The sequence below is a fragment of the Mobula hypostoma genome, chromosome 15 (genome assembly GCF_963921235.1).
Source record: "Mobula hypostoma chromosome 15, sMobHyp1.1, whole genome shotgun sequence".
Lineage (NCBI taxonomy): Eukaryota > Metazoa > Chordata > Chondrichthyes > Myliobatiformes > Myliobatidae > Mobula > Mobula hypostoma.
This window is the reverse complement of record NC_086111.1, coordinates 75,577,609-75,603,066: the sequence shown is the minus strand read 5'-3', so window position 1 is coordinate 75,603,066 and position 25,458 is coordinate 75,577,609. Positions and strand designations below refer to the sequence as shown.

The following is a 25,458-nucleotide window of genomic DNA, read 5'->3' as shown; positions in this document are numbered from 1 at the left end:
ACACACACACACACAGGTTCTCACCAAACTCACTCACACTCTCTCACACACACACTCACCTCTCTCTCACTCACACACACTCTCACTCACTCACACACTCACTCAGTCTCTCTCACACACGCTCACTCCGTCTCTCACTCACACACACACACACACACACAGGTTCTCACATACAAACTCACTCACACTCTCTCACACACACACTCACTCAGTCTCTCTCACACACGCTCACTCCGTCTCTCACTCTCACACACACACACGTTCTCACATACAAGCTCACACACGCACCTCTCTCTCACTCACACACACTCTCGCTCACTGTGTCTCACACACACTCTCACTCTGTCCCTCACACACACACACACACACACACACACAGGTTCTCACCAAACTCACTCACACTCTCTCTCTCACACACACACTCACCTCCCTCTCTCTCACTCACACACACACTCACTCACTCACACACTCACTCACTCTCTCACACACGCTCACTCCGTCTCTCACTCACACACACACTCACTCACTCAGTCTCTCTCACACACGCTCACTCCGTCTCTCACTCACACACACACACACACACACACACAGGTTCTCACATACAAGCTCACACACTCTCTTTCTCACTCACACACACACATTTCTAATACAATGACATTTCTGGGAAGAAGTGAGTAGGACTGAGGCCATTCAGCCCCTTGAGACCCTCTGGCAGGCTTCTTTTTAAAATATTCGATCTGTTTCCACTGCTCTTTGTTGAAGACTCACAAGAGAAATCATCGGCCTCATATGAACGTCCCTCATTTTTAGTGTCCTGATTTGGATTCTCCCACTGGAGGAACCGTCTCCACGTCCAGCCCATCAGAACCCCTCAGGATCTGACTTGCTTTAACTGTCCCCTCTCACCTTCCAGTGGATGCAAGCCTGGTCACTCATACAGGAAAACCCAGCCTCTCCAGAGTACCAGCTCAGTAAAACCCTGAACAGTTTCCAATATATTAACGTCTCACCTTAAATTGGGGGATCACTACCACACATGGAAGGTAGATGTGATCTCACTCCTTCCTCATTTCGCTACCCAACTTCACCACAATAATTTTACGTAGAACAGATTACAGGCCTTTGGGCCCATGATGCTGTTCCATCTCTTAACCTACTCAAAGATAAATCTTATCCTTCCCTCCCACATAGTCCAGCTTGCTATCATCCATATGTCTATCTTAAGAGTTTCTTAAATTCCTTAATGTATCTGCCTCTACCATCACCCGTGGAAGGGCATTTCGCACACACTCACCACTCTCCATGCAAAAAACTCCCACCAATGACCTCCACCCCGATACTTTACCCCAAATACCTTAAAATATTACCCTTCGCATTAGTTATTTCCATCCTAGGAAAAAGTCTCAGTCCATCCGCTCAATCTTTGCCTTTTTTTTCCTTTTTGTGTTCTTAAGTACAAGTGTTACCCAACTACCACGTTCCCGTTGGCCAGATTGACTCCGATCACTTGCTGCCGACAGCAGACCCGTGAAACTCCGTGTAATGTTATTCGAGAGCGTTACAGTTCCCCCGGCCTCCACCAGGTGGCGGTAGGAATCTGGACAATCTCCATCGAGATGGGTGACAATCCCACAGTCACAGTTACCCCCAGGATTCTCACCCGCCCCCAGTCTCCCTCCCGGGGATTCTCACACTCCACCCCAGTCTCCCCCCCCCGGGGATTCTCACACCCCCAATCTCTCCCCCCCCCGGGGATTCTCACACCCCACCCCAGTCTCCCCCCCCCGGGGATTCTCACACCCCCAATCTCCCCCCCCGGGGATTCTCACACCCCACCCCAGTCTCCCCCCCCGGGGATTCTCACCCCCCCTGTCTCCCCCCCGGGGATTCTCACACCCCACCCCAGTATCCCCCCCCGTGGATTCTCACACCCCACCCCCAGTCTCCCCCCCCAGGGATTCTCACACCCCCAATCTCCCCCCCGGGATTCTCACACCCCACCCCCGTCTCCCCCCCCGGGGATTCTCACACCCCACCCCCGTCTCCCCCCCCGGGGATTCTCACACCCCACCCCAGTCTCTCCCCCCCCGGGGATTCTCACACCCCACCCCAGTCTCCCCCCCCCGGGATTCTCACTCCATCCCAGTCTCCCCCCCGGGAATTCTCACACCCCACCACAGTCTCCTCCGGGGATTCTCACTCCATCCCAGTCTCCCTCCCCCCGGGGATTCTCACCCCACCCCAGTCTCCCCCCCCCCGTGGATTCTCACTCCATCCCAGTCTCCCCCCCCTGGGATTCTCACTCCATCCCAGTCTCCCCCCCGGGATTCTCACACCCCACCCCCGTCTCCCCCCCGGGGATTCTCACACCCCACCCCCGTCTCCCCCCCCGGGGATTCTCACACCCCACCCCAGTCTCTCCCCCCCGGGGGATTCTCACACCCCACCCCAGTCTCCCCCCCCCGGGATTCTCACTCCATCCCAGTCTCCCCCCCGGGAATTCTCACACCCCACCACAGTCTCCTCCGGGGATTCTCACTCCATCCCAGTCTCCCTCCCCCCGGGGATTCTCACCCCACCCCAGTCTCCCCCCCCCCGTGGATTCTCACTCCATCCCAGTCTCCCCCCCCTGGGATTCTCACTCCATCCCAGTCTCCCCCCCGGGGATTCTTACCCCACCCCAGTCTCCCCCGGGGATTCTCACTCCATCCCAGTCTCCCCCCACCGGGGATTCTCACACCCCCACAGTCTCTCCTCCCCCACCCAGTCACAAGGACCCTCTCCCCTCTCTCTGGATTCCTTCTCCTCACACTGAGGCCCCTCTCTCTCACTCACCAAGGTCCCAGATCCTGTCCGCCCCCACCACCATTCGCCAGGACTCCACCTCCCTCCAGACGCTGCCTGCCCTGCTGTACATGTCAAACACTCACTGGGGTTATTTCTGTTTTCCAGTATCGATGTTCTGTTGATTTTATTAACTGGGGAAAGGTGGTGATGACCTTTGAACCCCCTCCTCCTCTGTCAAACACCTTTCTCCTGAATTTCCACCTGGCTGATCTGATGATCTTTTCATGTGAGATACTTTCTGCTGCTGGGAGATGGGGGAGGATTTCTGAAGTCTGACCAACAGTGACCTCAATCTGAACTGGAGACCAGAAAAATGGCTGAAGGCTACAGGAACTATACACTGGGGTTTGCCCTATATCAACAGCTCTCCCAGAACCTGCTCTGAATTAATCATTGTTGGTTCTGTTTCCAACTGCCTCCACCCTCCCGGCTCTGAGCCCAGAAACACACCAGTACCATTTGAACTGTAACATAACCAACACTCTTCCAGCTCCAGACGAGTGCTGATGCAAAGAGAGTGCGAGGGTGGTGTGTCCCCCCAGGGACCTCGGAGCCAGCACAGGCTGCCCTTCAGAAAGAGATAGGACATAGCATGAGCCATTCAGCCCACAGTATTGTACCATATTCTGCTTCAAGATCAATATAACATTTCTCTCCCATATAGTCTCCATTTTCTATCAACCATTTGCCTATTTAAGAGTCTCTTAAAAAGTTTCTTATTTAATACTTTTAATTCACTTTTGGGATGGCACAGTAGCGTAGTGGTAAGCAAAACGCTTTGTGGTACCAGCGACCCCGGTTCAATTCCCGCCACTCCCTGTAAGGAGTTTGTACGTTCTCCCCGTGATCGCGTGGGTTTCCTCCGGGTGCTCTGGTTTCCTCCCACAGTCTGAAGACATACCAGTTAATCGGTCATTGTAACTTGCCCCCTGATTAGGCTAGGATTAAACTGAGGGATTGCTGGGCAGAGCGGCTCGAAGTTCAGTAAGGGCCTGTTCTGCTCTGTATTTCAAAAAAAAACTTAGTTAGTTGAGTAGAAATACAATTAAATTGTATGGAAATATGATACATCTTATTTAAGATTTAATTGTGTAGAAATACAAGACAAAGAAGTTTTTGGGTCCTTGTATTTCTACTCAATTACTATTGTCAGAGGAAGAGATACAGGGGCATAAAATTACAATTTGATTGAGCACAAGATGATGAGACACAGCTTGAGGGGACAATCAGAGCCTTTGTTTCAGGCTGGAAATATCTAATGTTAAAGGGCATCATTTCAGGTGATTGGAGGAAAGTAGAGGGGTGGGGTGGGAAGAGATGTCAGAGGTAGGTTTTTTTGAAAGAGAGGTGTGGGTACGGATCACACTGCCAAGGGCAGGCGTCGAGGCAGACCCAGAAAGCCAGATGGATGATAGGAAAATGGAGAGCACCGTGGGAGGGAAGGGTTAGATTGATCTTACAGGCCGGCACAACATTGTGGCCCAGAGGTCTGGTACTGTTTGTTCAATGCTCTAAAAGACATTTGGGCAGGAATTGAGAGGTATGGGCCAGACAATGGTGAAGGGAGTAGATCACGAGCAGTTAGGTTGAAGGGCCTGTTTCTATTAAATGTCAACAATCACCATGTTTCGGAGACATTAGACAACAATTAAACAGGCAAGATACAAAAGAAAAAGGTCTTAATGTGCATAAATGGAATTCGTGTGTAGACGGACAAAAATCAGCATGCATGATTTGGGCTGAAGGGGCACTTTCTGTCTGTACCACTGTGATTTGAAAACTCTGACTGAATCACTCCTGCCTGTACTCTTTTACCCTCAGCCTTACACTTTCATAGATGTATTTTCTTAACTTAACCCTCCACATTTTTCAAAACCTCTTTCCCAATTCACCAAGTTCCCGAGCTTTGCGGTCAGTAGAATTATCAGTCTCCACATTAGTAGAAGCTGCCTCCATGCTTGGAGGGTCCCAGCTCCGCCCTCTGAGGGTCCCCCTCCGCACTCTGAGGGTCCCCCTCCATGCTCTGTGCTCCGGGGGTCCCCCTCCACGCTCTGTGGTCCGGGGGTCCCCCTCCACGCTCTGTGGTCCGGGGGTCCCCCTCCACGCTCTGTGGTCCAGGGGTCCCAGCTCCACACTCTGAGGGTCCCCCTCCACCCTCTGAGGGTCCCCCTCCGCACTCTGAGGGTCCCCCTCCATGCTCTGTGGTCTGGGGGTCCCCCTCCACGCTCTGTGGTCCGGGGGTCCCCCTCCACCCTCTGAGGGTCCCAGCTCCACACTCTGAGGGTCCCCCTCTGCACTCTGAGGGTCCCACCACTGCACTGTGGGTCCCATCTCTTCACTGACACTAGGCACCACCTCCGCACTGTGGGTCCATCTCCATGCTGACCCATTAGTTGGCCCTACCTCTGCACTCTGAGGGTTTATGAGGTTCTGAAAGAACACAACTCCTCCTGTTAGTCAGTCAGTGTTTATTGCCCTCAAAAAGGAGGGGCTGAGGTGCCCTTAGCAGTCCTTCTGGTGAAAGGGTTCACCACAGTGCTGGTCGGAGGGAGGTCAGGGTTTAGACCTAACGATGGGGAAGGAACAGCGAGACGTTTCCAAGCCAGGGTGATGGGGACCCTGCAAGGTGGTGGTGTCTCCCCACACCAAGTGCCTTTGTTCTTGCAGGTAGAGTCACCGTTCTGGGGGGAGTGAATTCTGTAGACAGTGAATACTGCAGCCTCAGTGTGCCGGTACCGGAGGGGCAGGGCAGATCCAGTGGGTTCTTTGTTCCGGACAGTGCTGCGCTCACCCAGGCCACTGGAGAGAGTTCGATCACACTCCTGACCTGTCCCTGCTGGAGTTCAATCACACTGTACCTGTGCAGTGAGCTTGGTGTGTCAGGAGATGAGTCACGATCCACAGGATACCCAGCTTCTGATCTGGCCTGGGGCACAGTATCTGTCTGTCCAGGTGAGTCTGTGGTCGGTGTCAACTCCTGCAGTTTTGTGTCCAGTGGAGCACTGGGTTCTTCTGGCAGCCGCATGTTGCAGTAACCTCCGTCTCCTGGTGGGACACCACTCCTGCCTCCCAACTTTGTGTCACACGGGCCACACCGTCACTTTACCTTCTCTCCAGAGGCAGCTTGGAACCTCCGTACAAAAGAGGTGAGGGTGGGAGGGATGTGGGGCCTAGGTGAGGGGTTGTTGGATAGACCCCTCTACTGGCTGTGGTTCTGGGACTGGTTTAACCTATGCACTGCCATGTTCCACTGGATGATGTCAAGGGTAGGGACAGGGCTTTGGGTGCTGAAGGGTCCTGTAGGGGCAGGACCTTGCTGCCACTGGTTCTCAGAGGGAGGAGGAGATGGAAAGGGCGGTCTGAGGGTGGAGTTTGGGGAAGATGCTGGTGTTTGAGGTTGGGACTGAGGGTGGGAGAGGGAGGGATGGCGGTATTTGAGGGTGGGATGGAGGAAGGGGCTTGGGGAAGGTGGGTGAGCCAGATCGAGGATAGGAGAATTGAAGGTACGATTGGGGGGTTTGAGGGAGGAAAGGGGCGATTGAGAGTGAAATTGGGGTAATGGGGGTAATTGAGGGTGGGATTGGGGGAATGGAGGTGATTGAGGGTTGGATTAGAGGAATGGGGTGATTGAGGGTGGGATTAGAAGAATGGGGGTGATTGAGGGTGGGATTGGGGGAATGGGGTGATTGAGGGAGCGATTGGGGGAATAGGGTGATTGCGGATGGGATTAGAGGAATGGGGTGATTGAGGGTGGGATTGGGAGAATTGGGTGATTGAGGGTGGGATGGGGGAATGAGGGTAATTGAAGGTGGGACTGAGGGAAGGAGGGATTGACGGTAATTGAAGGAGGGATTGAGGGTAATTGAAGGTGGGATTGAGGGAAGGAGGGATTGAGGGTAATTGAAGGAGGGATTGAGGGTGGCAATCAAGGTGGGATTGGGGGAAGTGCTGAAGTGGGCCTGTGCTGCTGGTGTGGAGGATCAGGCCTGGACGTGGGCCAGGGGCTGGGAGTGGGCCCCAGCTGCCCCCACCGGCTGAGCCTTGCCGGTCTCCACCCAGGAGTTGTGGATGACAGTGGCACTGGGCGCAGGGTCAACTTGCAGCACGGACACTACCCGCTTCTTCACCTTGCTCTTGAGGACCTGACGGAACTTGTGTCGGGCGAAGGCGTACAGCAGCGGGTGGAAGACGGTGGTGGCGTAGGCCAGGGCCAGGCCGCAGAGGCGCAGGCGGATCAGCCGGTCGCTGGGCCCCAGGCACAGCAGCAGCACGTGGACCACGGAGACGGGGGCCCAGCACAGCAGGAAGGTGCAGACGGTGAGCAGCGACATCCGGAACACCCGCCTCTGCCTCTGCCGTCGGTCCCGGTGCCGCCTGACTGCCCGCCGCAGCGCGATGATCACCGACACCGAGGCGTGGACGCCCAGCGCGGGGGGCGGTCCTCCCACGGCGGGGGCCGGCCTCCGGCTCTCGTACTGGGCGCTGAGTGAGCCCGGCCCCGCCGCCGCGCCCTTCCTCTTCCGGCGCCGCCGTTGCCGCTGCCTCCTGCTCTTGCGCTTCTGCCCGCGGCCGAAGTGGTTGCCGATGCGGATGTCGAGCGCCTTCAGGATGCGGGAATAGGCGGCCAGCATGCCCGCGGCAGCCAAGCAGAAGCTGGGGACCTGCAGGAAGAGGTGGCCGTAGGCGGCAGGCCGGCGCCGGTACTCTTCGGTGCCGACGCACAGCAGGCTGCGGTTGCGCCCGGCGGGGCCTTGCAGCGGCGCCCTGAAGAACTCGGCCTCGATGAAGGGCGTGAAGAAGACCAGCAGCGAGAGGAGCCAGATGGCAGCCAGCAGCAGCACTGCCCGGCCCAGCGTCAGCAGCCTGTTGGCCGGCCGCACCGAGATGTCGTAGCGGTCCAGGCTGATCACCAGCACGTTGACGGCGGTGGCCACGCTGGCAAAGGTGACACAGGCCTCGTGGAAACAGCAGAGGAGGGCCAGGTCACTGTCCAGTGGGGTCAGCACCACGGTGACGGTCAGGGGGACACACACCAGGCAGATGATGAGGTCCAGCACGTGCAGGTTGATGGTCACCACATTACTGACCGAGTCTACCAGGCCGCTCTGCACGCAGTACAGGACCAGCACGGTCAGGTTGCTGCCGAACGCCAGCACGATCTCCAGCGTCAGGAAGCTGGTCAGCGACACCTGGAAGCTGACCGGGTAGGAGACGTACCAGCCCGGCTTTACCGATGACTTGTCCATGGCCTCGGGCACCGTCCGGAAATTATCCAGTTCCATGGCTGTGTCCATCCGGGCCTCTCAGCATAGTCCCAGGAATGGCAAACCCCTTCACTGTACCTAGAACAAACACAATGATGCCGTGGGCATGGATCGCAAACCCCTCTTCGCCTATCCGTGGGGCGGAGGGAAGGGGACAGGGTGACGGGGAGGGGAGGGGGAATGGGGAGCAGATGAAGGAATGGGGGGAGGAGTGTGGAGAGGTGGGTTTGTGGACCGAAAGGATGTTAGGAGATGGGAGACAGAGGAAAAGGAGGAAGAGGGAAGGGGGATGGGGGATGGGAGACGGAGTGGGGACGAAGAGAAGATTAGGGGATGGAGAGAGGGAGGGTACGGGGAAGGGACAGTGGAGAGGGGAGGATTTGGTGGGGTTTGGGGAGACAGGTGTGGAACAGTGTCCCTCGGAGACTGGCCTGTCCGCACTGGGCACAGTGGACCTACCTGTGCCCTCCCTTGGGAACAGACAGCAGCACTCCTAGGCAGCAGAGATGGGTGGTGTACCCTGGCCGCAGCTCTCATTCTGCGATAGTGTCCAGCGCTCCAGCACCGGTACATTGGAGACAAGCGGGATGTCAGCCCTGTGGACAGCTTTCTGTTCAAAGATAAAGATTAGTTTTACTTATTACACGTACAGCACAACATAGGAATATAGAGTGAAATGTGTTGTTTGTGTCTATGAAAAACACCGTCTGAGGATGTGCATTTCAGACCTCTGCTGGCCTGAAACATTAACGATTTATTCCCCTGCTGAGTTCTTTCAGCATTTTGTGGTGTCCAGACACGACCGAATCTCCCAACTTCTGCACTAACTGTATCTCACGTCCATCCTGGCCTACGGGGCAGTGAGAGGGGGACTGGCCACCACTCATACCTCCCCAGTTTGGCATTTTCACCACAGGAGGACAGGGCAGCACTGCTGAGAGTCTGTGCTACACCTGATTCCTCTCCTGGTCGGTCTGGATCTTCCACAGGACCATTCCCATGTGCCGTCAGGGGCTGGTTTCAGGTGGCCAACTTTGTCAGGATCCTCACCCTCCACACCAGTCTCCCATGCAGGGCCGGTTGTCTAGCTGGAAGCATCAGAGCCTGATATACCAACTGCCCCGCCCGCGAGTGCAGGAGAACGCAGAGTTGTGAACACAGCCCAGTCCAGCACATGCAAACCAGCCTCACTCCATTGACTTGGTGACAAGAAAGCAGCCAGCGTACACATGGACCTTACCCGGACATTCTCTCTTCTCCCCTCTGCAATCTCGCAGAAGATACAAAAGCCCAAGGGTGTGTACCAGAAGCTCACGGACAGCATCTTCCCCTCATCAGACCTCCCCTATGCTGTCCTCTCATGGGCAGCTTCTACACCACTATGCAAGGATCAGTTTTGGGGCCTCTGCAGTTTTCAATTTACATTAATGATTTGGATAATCACATATCAAATAAATGTAGTAAAGTTTTCCGGTGACACAAAATTAGGGGGATTATCTGATAACATTCAGGCAGCAGAATCAATACAGAGTGATCTAAACAAAATCCAGATGTGGGCAGATAAATGGCAGATGAAATTAAATATAAGTAAATGAAAAATATTATATATGGGAAGTAGAAATATTAGATGTAACTATACAGTTGGGAGTCTTGATTTAGAAAATGCGATGTATGAGAGACACTTCACCTGTGAGTCAGCTGGGGTGATATACTGAGTCCGGTGCTCCTGGTGTGGCCTTCTATATATTGGCGAGACCCGATGCAGTTTGGGAGACCACTTCACTGAACACCTACGCTCTGTCTGCCAGAGAAATCAGGATCTCCCAGTGGCCACACATTTTAATTCCACATCCCATTCCCATTCTGATATGCCAATCCATGACCTCCTCTACTGTAAAGATGAAGCCACACTCAGGTTGGAGGAACAACACCTTATATTCCCTCTGGGTAGCCTCCAACCTGATGGCATGAATGTTGATTTCCCTAACTTCTGTTAATGCTCCTCCTCCCCTTCTTACCCCATCCCTATTTTTTATTTTTTTCTTCTCTCTTTCCCCCTCACTATAACTCCTTGCCTGTTCTCCATCTTCCTCTGGTGCTCCCCTCCCCTTTTCCTTCTCCCTGGGCTTCCTGTCCCATGATCCTCTCATTTCCCTTTTGCCAATCACCTGTCCAGCTCTTGGCTTCATCCCTCCCCCTCCTGTCTTCTATCATTTCGGATCTCCCCCTCCTCCTCCTCCTCGCACTTTCAAATCTCTTACTAGCTCTTCTTTCAGTTAGTCCTGACAAAAGGTCTTGGCCTGAAACGTCAACTGTACCTCTTCCTATGGATGCTGCCTGGCCTGCTGCGTTCACCAGCATTTTGTGTGTGTTGGTTGTACGAGAGGGATTTGGGCTCCCTGGTAGACTCATCACTATCAACATCTGGAATAGGAAGGCTAACAGATCGTTGAGCTGTATAATGCATTCAGTGGAGTTCAAGTCTAGGGACGTTCTCCTTAAACAGTATTATGTGTTTCTGAGGCCACACCTTGAATATTCTGTACAATTTTGGTCTCTATATTGTGTGAGGGATGTGAAGGCACTGAAGGCACAGAAGGGTGACTAGGCTCATTCCAGGTCTGCAGGGTATGAGCTATGAAGAAAGATTGGAAGAATTTAATCTTTTTAGCCTAAGTAGATGTAGAATGAGAGGAGACATGGTGGAAGTGTTAGGGTACAAGTAAAGTGAATGCCAGTTGCTACTTCACAATTAACCCATCAAGGACATGGGGCCAAAGGTGGAGACTGGTTAAGGGGAGATTTCATACAAACATCAGGAAGCATTTCTAAATCAGGAAGCATTTCTTCACACAGTGAATTATGGACACATGGAACAAACTACCTACACATGGAAAAACTCAATAGTTATTTCAACACACTATGTGAATAGGATTTTGGCATGCTTCGTTGGTCTGAATGGCCTGTTAGAAAGATCGAAAACCTACAGCACAATACAGGCCCTTCGGCCCACAATGTTTTGCCGAATATGTACTTAATTTAGAAATTACCTAGGATTACCCATAGCCCTCTATTTTTCTAAGCTCCATTTACCTATCCAGGAGTCTCCTAAACCAGCGGTCCCCAACCTTGGGCCGCGGATCGGTACCGGGCCGTGAGGAAACGATACGAGTCAGCTGCACCTTTCCTCATTCCCTGTCACGCATTGTTGAACTTGAACATAGAGTTGCTAACTATCCCGTATTTGCTGGGACATCCTGTATATTGGGTTAAATTGGTTTGTCCCGTATTTCCCCCGCTAAGGTACAACGTTCCTATGAAACCTTTCGTGCCAAAATGGCGTAAAGCGAAGAAGCAATTATCATTAATTTATATGGGAACAATTTTTGAGCGTTCTCAGACCCAAAAAATAACCTACTAAACCATACCAAATAACACATAAAACCGAAAATAAATGACACTAACATATAGTAAAATCAGGAATGATATGATAAATACACAGCCTATATAAAGTAGAAATAATATATGTACAGCGTAGTCGGGAAGATGAAGGCAAAACCGATTGGTGAGGGAAAAAAAATCGGCACTTGCGCACGTCGCGCACGCGCACACAGGTGCCCGCGCAAGGCTTCATGGTCATGGTAGTCTCCTGGGGCAACGTGTCCCGCGATTTGACTGCTATTTTTATCCCTTATTTGGGAGTGAGAAAGTTGGCAACCCTAACTGTAAAAGACAAGTTGAGGTGAGTTTAACCCGATTTGAACACCAACCCCCGGTCGGCTGGTCCGCAAGAATATTGTCAATACTAAACCGGTCTGCGGTACAAAAAAGTTTGGGGACCCCTGTCCTAAATGACCCATTAGACTTTCTAATGTTCTACGCCACTACGGGACATCTCATATGCTGTCCTCTCGTAGACAGCTTCTACCCCACTATTGAACCTCTTGTATGTTAAAAAATGAATTTTTGATCCCATGATCCATAAATCTACTTAATTGTGGCCTTGCAACACATGTATCTGTCTGCACTGCCCTTTCTCTGCATTCTGCATTCTGCATTCTGGTATCTCATCGACCAGCATGATGTACTGATGAATGGAATGGCTGGGGCAGTGTGTCAGTATTTACAGGGGGTCCTGGGGAGTGTGTCGGTGTTTACAGGAGGTCCCGGGGTATTTACAGGGGGTCCTGGGGAGTGCGTAGGTATTTACAGGGGGTCCCGGGGAGTGTGTCAGTATTTACCGGGGGGACCCGGGGAGTGTGTCAGTATTTACAGGGGGTCCCGGGGAGTGTGTCAGTATTTACAGGGGGTCCCAGGGAGGGTGTTGGTATTTACAGGGGGTCCCGGGGAGTGTGTCTGTATTTACAGGGGGTCCCGGGGAGTGTGTCAGTATTTACAGGGGGTCCTGGGGAGTGTGTCGGTGTTTACAGGAGGTCCCGGGGTATTTACAGGGGGTCCTGGGGAGTGCGTAGGTATTTACAGGGGGTCCCGGGGAGTGTGTCAGTATTTACCGGGGGGACCCGGGGAGTGTGTCAGTATTTACAGGGGGTCCCGGGGAGTGTGTCAGTATTTACAGGGGGTCCCAGGGAGGGTGTTGGTATTTACAGGGGGTCCCGGGGAGTGTGTCTGTATTTACAGGGGGTCCCGGGGAGTGTGTCAGTATTTACAGGGGGTCCCGGGGAGTGTGTCAGTATTTACAGGGGGTCCCAGGGAGGGTGTCGGTATTTACAGGGGTCCCGGGGAGTGTGTCGGTATTTACAGGGGTTCCCGGGGAGTGTGTCGGTATTTACAGGGGTTCCTGGGGAGTGTGTCAGTATTTACAGGGGGTCCTGGGGAGTGTGTCTGTATTTACAGGGGGTCCTGGGGAGTGCGTAGGTATTTACAGGGGGTCCCGGGGAGTGTGTCAGTATTTACGGGGGTTCCTGGGGAGTGTGTCAGTATTTACAGGGGGTCCTTGGGAGTGTGTCTGTATTTACATGGGTCCTGGGGAGTGTGTCAGTATTTACAGGGGTTCCTGGGGAGAGTGTCAGTATTTACAAGGGGTCCCAGGGAGTGTGTCTGTATTTACAGGGGGTCCTGGGGAGTGTGTCGGTATTTACAGGGGTTCCCGGGGTATTTACAGGGGGTCCCAGGGTATTTATAGGGGGTCCCGGGGAGTGTGTCGGGTTTTACTGCAGGTCAGCCATGTTGGAAATGTGGAGAAGACGATGAACTGAATGCTCTAATTGAGTTCCTGTGTTTCATGGTGTTGGTGCTGCATCTGTTTCAGGCTGGAGGTTGTGATTTAATGAGCAGAGAGGATTGATTCTTGTGCTGGCTGCCTGCCACCTGCTTCCAGCTCACACAGGAGCTTCACAAAGAATTATTACATCTTTTAATGAGGTTCCTGGAAAGTCGCATTTCCTGAAGATAAGTGGCTGCTGAGCGGACACTTTGATCTTCTGGCTTTAATTCCCCTGGCCTGCCGAGAGGAGACCAGCATCTGCATCAGAGACCTGCTAATGCCAATCAGCATCCCTGAGTCAAGGGCAGTGTGAGCAGGGGACAGGGGCATTGGTTTCACGCCATCTGCACCAGCGTTGCCTCTAACCAGGGTTTCAACGTCAGCCATTTAACACTGAGTTCAGCAGCTTCTGCTGTGCCCAGGACCGTGATGGTAAATCTCCCGTGAAGCCCCTCAGAATAAACCCCAGCACAAAGGCAACCACATTATAAACCCAAAAGACAGAGGAGCAGAATTAGGCTATTCAGCCCATCGATTACTCTGCCAACATTATTCCTGTCAAAGAGGATTTGCTGATGACACCGAGGTTGGGGGTGTTGTGGATGGCAAGAAGACTACCACAGCTTCTAGAAGGATCTGGACCAGCTGGAAAAATGGCAAATGGAACTGGACGTGGACAAGTGCGAGGTGTTGCACTTTGGAGGACCAACCAGGGTATGTCTTACACACTGAGTGGTAGGGTATAGAGGAGTGTGGTAGAACAGAGGGATCTGGGAATACAGATCCTCCATCCTTTGAAAGTGGGGTCACAGGTAGATGAACCAGTGTAGCTCTTACATAATGAACAGAGGGGCACAGAGAGACCTCAGAATGTCTGTTTCTGTTCTATGGCTCTTCGACTCTAATCCTATTCTCCTTCCTTCTCCCTATAACCTTTGACTCTCTGACTAACCAAGAACTTATCAACCTCTGTTTTAAACCCCCTCACAGTCACCACAGTAACCCTCATATAGAGATCAGGGCAACAAAGAGTGCACATTAAAAACCCCTAAATCACCACCTATATTAACGCCCTCGCACTAAATGGGCGACACTAAACACCACAGTAACACACACCAGCAAAAGCATCAACTCAAAGCACGTGTGATACAAACGCGTGTGGAGTAAACCCCAGCTGAACGTGCGGCACCCTCACTCTGCACGGGAAGATGCATCAATCACAAGCTCATTATTGACTGTCGTTGAGTCACAGGTCAAACAGCAGGGAAAATGGTCCTTGCCAACTCTCTAAACGAGTCCTCTTGCCCCGGTATCCATGCGTCAATGCTCCCCGCTCCCTGCACACTGAGTCTATGTGCTCACAATGAGACTCCCAGTGCCTGTCTCTTTCTCAACCTGTCAACCACACTGAACACCCACACAATATATGCCCTGACACAGGTGATTTGGTTTGAGGGGGGCATTTGACACAGGGTGTTTCTGTGCATGCTGTGGGTGTTTACCGTGCCTGTGTCTATATCGACTGCGTGTGTTGTGGGGGGTTTATTCAGTGAGGGCTTCCGAGAGACTTATCATCACTATCCTGACCACAGCTCTCTCCACAACCCAGTTCATTTCCCCTCCTGACCCCCCGAGGAAGCTCATTCTTGCAGCTACTGTCCAGCATGGGCAAACATTCTTTGTTCGGGTTTTTACAACCCCAGAACCCCAAATAAAGCTGAACAGACCTCCACCTTTGTACCCATCTGTAACTGGCTTCGAAACTTCCTGGAGGGAAGACCTCAGTCTGTTAGAATGGGGCAGAACATTTCATCCACTCTCATCCCAGGGGTGTGGCCCCTGCTCTTCTCCCTGTGTAGGGGCAGCCACAGTATCAAGCCCACCTTCCTGCTCACCAGTGACATCACTGTTATCAGCTGCTCACCAGTGACATCACTGTTATCAGCTGCTCACCAGTGACATCACTGTTATCAGCTGCTCACCAGTGACATCACTGTTATCAGCTGCTCACCAGTGACATCACTGTTATCAGCTGCTCACCAGTGACATCACTGTTATCAGCTGCTCACCAGTGACATCACTGTTATCAGCTGCTCACCAGTGACATCACTGTTATCAGCTGGATCTACGACCACGTTGAGTTGGAGTACAGAAAGGAGATGACATATATGAGGGACCTTTAAGAAACTCTTAGTGGTCACGGTGTCAGAACAGTAATGCAGCCCTTAATGTCAGCAAAATAACGGTTCATATGAGGGGGCCATAACCTTAAAGTGAATGGAGGAAAGTATCGGGGGATGTCAGAGGAAGGGTTTTATACAGAGAGTGGTGGGTGTGTGGAACGCCCTGTCAGGGGTGGTGGGAGAGGCAGATACATTAGGGATATTTAAGAGACTCTTAGATAGGCACATGGGCGATAAAAAAATGGAGGCTGTGTAGGAGGGAAGGGTTAGATTGATCTTAGAGTAGGTTAAAACATCAGAACAACATGATGGGCCAAAGGGCCTGTACTGTGCTGTGTGTTCTATGAAAGAGGAGTCTGTTGACTTCAGGAAGACATGGGGTGAACACACCTTTGCCCTTAGGCCTGGAGATGCTGGAGAGATGATTGCCAGCTGAGGTTCCTCAGCAGCAACCTCTCCTGGTCCCTCCACACTGACGTGGTGACCAGCGTATGGACCTTCTCAGGCGCCTATCCCCTTGGAGGTGGAATTGGCTCAGGTCCCCACACTCTGTGTACCTTCAAGGCATTTGGCAGGGATGTGACTGGATGCTAGAGACTGGGGCAGCAGTCCAGTTTTAGACCGACGAAAGTGAGTGTGCTGTACCCCATCTACCCCATTTCTTGTCCTGTTACTCTCTCCCTACCGACACTAGTACAGCACGGTAGCCTAGATGTTAGTATAACACCATTAAAGTGTCAGTAACCCAGGTTCAATTTCCGCCACCATCTGTAACAGTTCCGCTGTTTAAGAAAGGAGGGAGGCAGCAAAAAGAAAATTACAGACCTATTAGTCTGACATCGGTAGTTGGAAGGTTATTGGAGTCGATCCTTAAGGACGAGGTTATGAAATACCTCGAGGTGCGTGACAAGATAGGCCGAAGCCAGCATGGTTTCATGAAGGGAAGATCCTGCCTCACCAACCTATTGGAATTTCTGAGGTAATCTCAAATAAGATTGACAAGGGAGAGGCTGTGGATGTTGTGTATTTGGATTTTCAAAAGGCCTTCGATAAGGTGCCGCATAAGAGGCTGCTTAATAAGATGAGAGCCCATGGAATTACAGGAAAGATATTGGAATGGGTGGAGCATTGGCTGATAGGCAGAAAGCAAAGGGTGGGAGTAAAGGGATCCTATTCTGATTGGTTGCCGGTTACTAGTGGTGTTCCACAGGGGTCGGTGTTGGGGCTGCTTCTTTTTACGATGTATATCGATGATTTGGATTATGGATTAAATGGTTTTGTGGCCAAGTTTGCGGATGACACCAAGATAGGTGGAGGAGCAGGAAGTGTTGAAGAAACAGAAAGGTTGCAGAGAGACTTGGTCAGTTTAGGAGAGTGGGCAAAGAAATGGCAGATGAGATACAATGTTGAGAAATGTACGGTTGTACATTTTGGAAGAAGAAATAATCAGGCAGATTATTATTTAGATGGGGAGAAAATTCAAAAATCAGAAGTGCAAAGGGGCTTGGGGGTCCTCGTGCAGGATACCCTAAAGGCTAACCACCAGGTTGGATCGGCAGTAAGGAAAGCGAATGCTATGTTGGCATTCATTTCAAGAGGAATAGTGTATAAGAGTAAGGAGGTGTTGAAGAGGCTCTATGGGGTACTGGTGAGACCTCATATTGAAAGGGTTGGACAGAGTAAATGTGGAAAGGCTGTTTCCCTTGGTGGGTGAGTCCAGAACAAGAGGTCACAGTCTTAGAATTAGAGGGTACCTATTTAAAACAGAGATGAAGAGAAATTTTTTTAGCCAGAAGGTCATAGATTTATGGAATTCGTTGCCACATACAGCTGTGGAGGCCTGATTATTGAGGGTATTTAAGGAGGAGATTGATAAATATCTAATTAGTCAGGGTATCAATGGATATGGGAAGAAAGCTGGAAATTGGAACTAGATGGGAGAATAGTTTAGCTCATGGTGGAGTGGCGGAGCAGACTTGATGGGACGAATGGCCTACTTCTGCTCCTCTGTCTTGTGATCTTGTCTGTTCTCCCCGTGACCACATGGGTTTCTTCCAGGTGCTCCAGTTCCCCCCACGTTCCAAACACAGATGGGATTGGTCACATGGGAGTAACCGGGCAGCGCCATCTCGTTCAGCAGGAGGGACATATCCGCTCAATAAAATCACCTCATATACGACAAGGTTTCATTTTCTGCAACTAAGCAAATACCTTTCGTGATCCCAAGTCCAGAAACTCACCAGGCCCCTTACCTTTGTACCTTCCTATAAATTGGTCAAACATAACCTTACTTTGACAAAGCCATGCTGACCTGGTTACTTTTATAACAGCTTTGGAAGTTTCCCAACAACAGATGTTCAGCCGGCTGACTTTGTGGTTTCCTGTTAAACTCTCCCAGGATGGGTTCGATTTCCTGTTAAACTCTCCCAGGATGGGTTCGATTTCCTGTTAAACTCTCCCAGGATGGGTTTGATTTCCTGTTACACTCTGCCAGGATGGGTTTGGTTTCCTGTTACACTCTCCCAGGATGGGTATGATTTCCTGTTACACTCTCCCAGGATGGGTTTGATTTCCTGTTAAACTCTGCCAGGATGGGTTTGGTTTCCTGTTACACTCTCCCAGGATGGGTTCAGATTCCTGTTAAACTCTCCCAGGATGGGTTTGATTTCTTGTTACACTCTGCCAGGATGGGTTCGATTTCCTGTTACACTCTCCCAGGATGGGTTTGGTTTCCTGTTACACTCTGCCAGGATGGGTTTGGTTTCCTGTTACACTCTGCCAGGATGGGTTTGATTTCCTGTTAAACTCTCCCAGGATGGGTTCGATTTCCTGTTAAACTCTCCCAGGATGGGTTTGATTTCCTGTTACACTCTGCCAGGATGGGTTCGATTTCCTGTTAAACTCTCCCAGGATGGGTTTGGTTTCCTGTTACACTCTCCCAGGATGGGTTTGATTTCCTGTTAAACTCTCCCAGGATGGGTTCGGTTTCCTGTTACACTCTCCCAGGATGGGTTTGGTTTCCTGTTACACTCTCCCAGGATGGGTTCGGTTTCCTGTTACACTCTCCGAGGATGGGATTGATTTCCTGTTAAACTCTCCCAGGATGGGTTGGGTTTCCTGCTAAACTCTCCCAGGATGGGTTTGATTTCTTGTTACACTCTGCCAGGATGGGTTCGATTTCCTGTTAAACTCTCCCAGGATGGGTTTGGTTTCCTGTTACACTCTGCCAGGATGGGTTCGATTTCCTGTTAAACTCTCCCAGGATGGGTTTGGTTTCCTGTTACACTCTGCCAGGATGGGTTCGATTTCCTGTTAAACTCTCCCAGGATGGGTTTGATTTCCTGTTACACTCTGCCAGGATGGGTTCGATTTCCTGTTAAACTCTCCCAGGATGCTCTGGAGAACCAGTGACCCACTGGCATTGTCCTGAACTCTATACAATTGGGGGGGGGAAGGGGGGGAGGGAATTTACCACCAACCACAATTCCACTGTCTTCACCCTGCCCATAATCTGAGTTGAAATCTATTTCATGATTCAAGATTGCTTACTGTTATTTCCAGCAGACAAGTGTAAAGGGAAACAAAATAATTGTTACTCTGAGTTCAATTCAGTGCAAAATCACCCACAATAAGGTAAAGAACAAAATAATAATTTAAAAAAACACAATAAATATAAATACATAAGATAGCTTGTACTCATAGACTGATTGCTTGCTCATAAAGTGACACGAGGCACAGGGGTGTCTCTATACAAGGTGACTGACAGGCAACGATAAAGTAATGGTGGTGGGGTGGGGAAAGTAACTGTTTTTGTTTCTGGTGGTCCTGGTGTGGATGCTACGGAGCCTTCCCCCGATGGGAGTGGGACAGACAGTCCATGGGCAGGGTGGGTGGGATCCGTCAGGATGTTCCTGGCCTTTTCTGCACCTTTCTGGGATATAGTACCGTATGCCCTCGATGGCAGTAGGCTGGTACTAGTGATGCACTGACTTCTCGTTGTAGAGCCCTACTGTTCTCCACAGTACAGTTAATTACTTGATTTGAATGATGGTTAGTGGGTTACGGACCCTGGACTCATTCAGAGGGCGGAGGAGCCTCAGACTGCCGACTGGCTGGTCACCAGCCACAGGGCGGTCGCGACTCGATCCTTCCTGCTTATGCCAGCTCTCTGCTTATTCAGACTCCTCTGCCTTCCGCTGCAGTACCAGCAACCGGGGTTCAATCCCCCCACTGCCTGTAAGGAGACACGGCTGGCTACTGTGAGGCGGGAGTTAATCCCACTGAGCCCAGAGGTCCAACCGTACTCTGCTGAGGGAGGGGATGGGGGCACAGCAGTCAGTCTGAGTGCTCACACCGACATCACCCACCCTGCCTGTTGGGAGAAATTAACCCCACTGGAGGGCAGGGAGGGGCTGAGATGGACAATTCCGATTCTCTGGCCGCCACTGTGATCAATAACTCTCTCCTTACAGAGAGGCCTAGGACACAGATTCACTCTGGGGACTGCAGGCCAGTTAACTCTCCCTCCGTTACATCCAGAGAGGGAGAAGCAGCACCCCCCCACCCCTCCCTGGATCTGCCACATCCAGCTGCAATCAGCTGTATGACTGCACAGTACGATCCAAACAGCTGGTTCTGACCAGGGGTGGGATCATCACATTGGGCCTGACAGCAACATGCACAGCACCAAAACCCCCAAACAGGCATTGGCATCTTCCACAGGGTTCCTGTCTGCCCCCAACAGCACCAAAACCCCCAAACAGGCATTGGCATCTTCCACAGGGTTCCTGTCTGCCCCCAACAGCAACAAAACCCCCAAACAGGCATAGGCATCTTCCACAGGGTGAAGTGGGGATCAGTGATTGGAACCACATAGAAACTGACCTTCAGCAAAAGAGGAGGATCTTGCCTCTTCGGTAATGCTGGGCATAAGGACGGAGGGTGTTGGATGTCTGGACCCTGGGGGGGAGGAAAGAGACAGGTCACAGCAGAAGTCCAAGAACATCTGGAGCCCGACGTAATCCAAACCAGCTTTCGGCCTCACCAGCAAAGCCAAATTGCTGGTTACCTCGGGACTGTGCGAGGAGTTCCTGAGGAGTAACTTCTCCACTCAAGGTAGTGAGAATATGGAACGAGTTGCCAGCAGAAGTGGTGGATATGAGTTCGATTTCAGCATCTAAGAGAAGTTTGGATAGGTACCTGTCCATCACCTCCTCCAGTGCCTCTCCTCTTCCCCTTTTCCCACGGTCCACCCTCCTCTCGTCAGACCCCTTCTTCTCCAGCCCTTTACCTTTCCCACCTGTCACCTCCTGTCTTCTCACTTCATTCCACCCACTCCCTCACCTATCACCTGCCAACTTGTACTCCTTCCCTTCCCCATCTTCTAATCTTCCTCTCCAGTCCTGATAAAGGTTCTTTGCCTGAAATATCAACTGCTTATTCCCCTCCACAGATGCTGCCTGACCTGCCAAATTCCTCCAGCATTTTGTGTGTGTTGCTCCGGATTTCCAGCATCTGCAGAATCTCTTGTTTCTATTAATACGCACAATATTCTCGGTGCAATCGCAAGTGGCCTGTTTTATTGTAGCAAGAAGCCTGCAGTGGTTCCAGCCTCCTGCCGACAGAGGCCAGTATCCCTCATTGCCTGCTGCGACTGTACATTGGCTCCCAAAGGCTTGAGTACAATGACACCAGGATCCCTCCGAACATCAAACGGAGACAATATTGATTGCTGGGTAAGGCAGGTGGAATTTAATCCGGAGTCTTCCGGGTGATGCATTGTGGGAAGACCAATTATGGCTCACTACTCACATGGAATGGTAGGGCCCATGGGAGTAGTGAAGAACAGAGAGAGCTTGGTGTCCAAGTCCAAGGTACCCTGAAGGAAGCAGTACAGGCAAATAAGTGGCGAATGTGGTGTTCGGGAGATAGGCCTCCATTAGCTGGGGCAGAGATACAGGACCGGAGAGAGTAACCATATAACCATATCACAATTACGGCACAGAAACAGCCCATCTCGGCCCTTCTAGTCCGTGCTGAACGCTACTCTCACCTAGTCCCACCGACCTGCACTCAGCCCATAACCCTCCATTCCTTTCCTGTCCACATATCTATCCAATTTAACTTTAAACAACAACATCAAACCTGCCTCAACCACTTCTGCTGGAAGCTCGTTCCACACAGCCACCACTCACTGAGTAAAGAAGTTCCCCCTCATGTTACCCCTAAACTTTTGCCCTTTAACTCTCAACTCATGTCCTCTTGTTGAATCTCCCCTACTGTCAATGGAAAAAGCCTATCCACGTCAACTCTATCTATCCCCCTCTTCATTTTAAGTACCTCTATCAAGTCCCCCCTCAACTTTCTGCACTCCAAAGAATAAAGACCTAACTTGTTCAACCTTTCGCTGTAACTCAGGTGCTGATACCCAGGTAACATTCTAGTAAATCTTCTCTGTACTCTCTCTATTTTGTTGACATCTTTCCTATAATTCAGTGACCAGAACTGTAGACAATACTCCAAATTTGGCCTTACCAATGCCTTATACAATTTCAACATTACATCCCAACTCCTATACTCAATGCTCTGATTTATAAAGGCCAGCATACCAAAAGCTTTCTTCACCACCCTATCCACATGAGATTCCACCTTCAGGGAACTATGCACCATTATTCCTAGATCCCTCTGTTCTACTGCATTCTTCAATGCCCTACCATTTACCATGTATATCCTATTTTGATTAGTCCTACCAAAATGTAGCACCTCACATTTATCAGCATTAAACTCCATCTGCCATCTTTCAGCCCACTCTTCCAACTGGCCTAAATCTCTCTGCAAGCTTTGAAAACCTACTTCATTATCCACAACTCCACCTATCTTAGTATCATCTGTATACTTACTAATCCAATTTACCACCCCATCATCCAGATCACTAATATATATGACAAACAACATTGGACCCAGTACAGATCCCTGAGGCACACCGCTGGACAGTGTCCTCCAATCTGACACACAGAGGTAGAAATCGAATGATTTAGCAGCGGAATGTGTGGCTGAGGAACTGGTACAGGGGGCAGGGGTTCAGGTTTACAGATCATTGGGATCTCTTCTGGGGAAGGTGTGACCTGTACAAAAGGGATGGGCTGCACCTGAACCTGAGGGGTCCAATATCCTTGTGGGCAGGCTTGCTAGAGTTGTTCAGGAGGGTTTAAACGAATTTGGCAGGGAGATCGGAACCGGAGCGATGGTGCTGAGGATGAGGTAGTTGGTTTACAAACAGAGGCAACGTGTAGTGAGACTCCTAGCAAGGATAGGCTGACGATAGGGCAAAATTGCAGTAAACTGGATGAGTGCCAACATGAAAGGCAGACAAAATCGAAAAGAGTGAATACAGGACTGAAGGTGTTGTATTTGGATGTGTGCGGTGTATGGGATAAGGTAGATGAACTTGCAGCAGTTACAGATTGGCAGGTACATTGTTGTAGGCATCACTGAATCATGGCTGAAAGGAGATTAGAGCTGAGAGCTTCATGTTCAAAGGATACCCATTGTATCAAAAGGACAGGTAGGAAGGCAGAGGGGGTGGCTTTGCTAATTTGGTAAAAAATAAAATCAAAACATGAGTAAGAGGTGACAGAGGTTTGGAAGCCGTTGAATCATTATGGACTGAGCTAAGGAACCCTGATGGGGGTTATATACAGACCCCCTAAACTGTAGTAAGGATGTGGTCTACAAGTTACAACGGGAGATAGAAAATGCATGTCAAAAGGGCAATGTTATAATAGTCATGGAGGATTTCAACATGCAGGTAGATTGGGAAAATCAGGTTAGTGTTGGATTCCACGAGGGTGAATTTCTAGAGTGCCTACGACATGGTTAAGCCCACTAGAGGATCTGCTATTCTGAACTGGGTATTGTGCAATGATCCAGAAATGATTAGAGAGCTTAAGGTAAAAGAACCCTTAGGCAAAAGTGATCTTAGTATGATTGAATTCACCCTGAAATTTGAGAAAGAGAAACTAAAGTCAGATGCATCAGCGTTACAGTGGAGTAAAAGGAATGACAGAGGCACGAGAGAGGAATCAGCCAGAATTGATGGGAAAAGAACACTGGCAGGGATGACGGCAGAGCAGCAATGGCAGGAATTTCTGGAACCAATTCGGAAAGCACAGGATATATACATCTCAAAGAAGAAGAAATATTTTAAAGGAAAGATGACAAACCATGGCTAACAAGAGAAGTCAAAGCCAACATAAAAGCCAAAGCGAGGGCATATAATGGAGCAAATATAAGTGGGAAGTTAGAGGATTGGGAAGCTTTCAAATACCACAGAAGGCAAATACAAAAGTCATTAATGTAATAATGGAATAAGAAAGCTAGCCAATAATATTAAAGAAGATACCAAAAAGTTCCTTCAGATACATAAAGAGTAAAAGAGAGGCAAGAGTGGATATTGGAAGATTATGCTGGAGAGGTAGTAATGAGGGACAAGGAAATAGCGGATGAACTGAGTAAGTATTTTTCATCACTCTTCAGTGTGGAAGACAATGGCAGTATGGTGGAAGTTCCAGATGTGAAGTGTGTGAATTCACCATTTCTAAGGAGAAAGTTACTGGGAAACTGAAAAGTCTGAAGGTAGATAAGTCACCTGGAATTTGGATGTTCAGAAGGTCTTTGACCAGCTGCCATACATGAGGCTGCTTAACAAGCTATGAGCCCATGGTATTACAGGAAAGATTCTAGCATGGATAAAGCAGTGGCTGATTGGCAGGAGGCAAAGAGTGGGAATAAAGGGAGCCTTTTCTCATTGGCTGCTGGTGACTAATGGTGTTCCACTGGGGTCTGTGTTGGGACCAATTCTTTTTATGTTACATGATAATAATTTGGATGATGGAATTGATGGCTTTGTCACAAAGTTTGCAGATGATAAGAAGATAGGTGGAGGGGCAGATAGGTTTGAGGATATAGAGAGGCCACAGAAGGAAAGACAGGTTAGGAAAATGGGCAAAGAAGTGGCAGGTGGATTAGAGTTGGGAAGTTTCTGGTCATGCATTTTGGGAGAAAAAACAAAAGGGTTGACTATTTTCTGAATGGTGAGAAAATACAAAAAAACTGAGGTGCAAAGAGACTTGGGAGTCCTTGTGCAGGATTCCCTGAAGGTTAACTTGCAGGCTGAGTCTGTGGTGAGGAAGACAAATGTAATGTTAGCATTTATTTCAAGAGGACTAGAATATAAAAGCAAGGATGTAATTTTGAGACTTTAAAGCACTGGTGAGGCCTCACTTGGAGAATTGTGAGCCGATCTGGTCCCTTATCGTAGAAAGGATGTGCTGAAACTGGAGAGGGTTCAAAGGATGTTCACAAAAATGATTCCAGGATTGAACAGCTTGTCATATGAAGAGCATTTGATGGCTCTGGGCCTGTACTGACTGGAATTCAGAAGAATGAGGGGTGACCTAATTGAAACCCATCGAATGGTGAAAGGCCTTGATAGAGTGGATGTGGAGAGGATGTTTTCTATTGTGGAAGAGTTTAACACCAGAAGACAGTTCAGAAAAGAGGCACATCCTTTTAGAACTGAGATGAGGAGGAATTTCTTCAGCCAGAGAGTGGTGAATCTGTAGTATTCTTTGCCACAGGCAGCTATGGAGGCCAACTCTTCAAGTATATTTAAGGCAGAGGTTGACAGATTCTTGATTGGTCAGGGCATGAAGGGACATAGGCAGAAGGCAGGAGATTGAGGCTGAGAGGAAAAATTGAGCATTCATGATGTAATAGCAGAGAAGACTCGACGGGCCGAATGGCCTAATTCTGCTCCTTTATCTTATGGTCTTATACCCCTCCATAAGATCCCACTCAACTCCACACACCTGTCTTCTTGCTATGTCCTTTGATCCCTGACCGATCAGGAAATGATCAACTTCCGCCTTGAATAAACCCC

General features: G+C 50.3%; 1 protein-coding gene across 4 annotated transcripts in view; it reads right to left on the bottom strand.

Annotated features, from left to right (window-relative positions):
* Positions 1–3,600: 3,600 nt before the first annotated feature.
* LOC134357145 (G-protein coupled receptor 22-like) overlaps positions 3,601–25,458 on the bottom strand; it is a 57,825-nt gene continuing 35,967 nt past the window's right edge. For 3 of the 4 annotated variants that reach the window (XM_063068445.1, XM_063068443.1, XM_063068444.1), the window contains exons 2-4: positions 20,403–20,477; positions 8,571–8,721; positions 3,601–8,189 (exon numbers count right to left, since the gene is read on the bottom strand). In XM_063068445.1, the coding sequence (XP_062924515.1) occupies positions 6,828–8,141 (1,314 nt within the window). In that variant the 5' untranslated portion in view covers positions 8,142–8,189; positions 8,571–8,721; positions 20,403–20,477 and the 3' untranslated portion in view covers positions 3,601–6,827. The remainder of the gene's footprint in view (positions 8,190–8,570; positions 8,722–20,402; positions 20,478–25,458) is intronic. The other variant, XM_063068446.1, reaches the window with a different exon arrangement.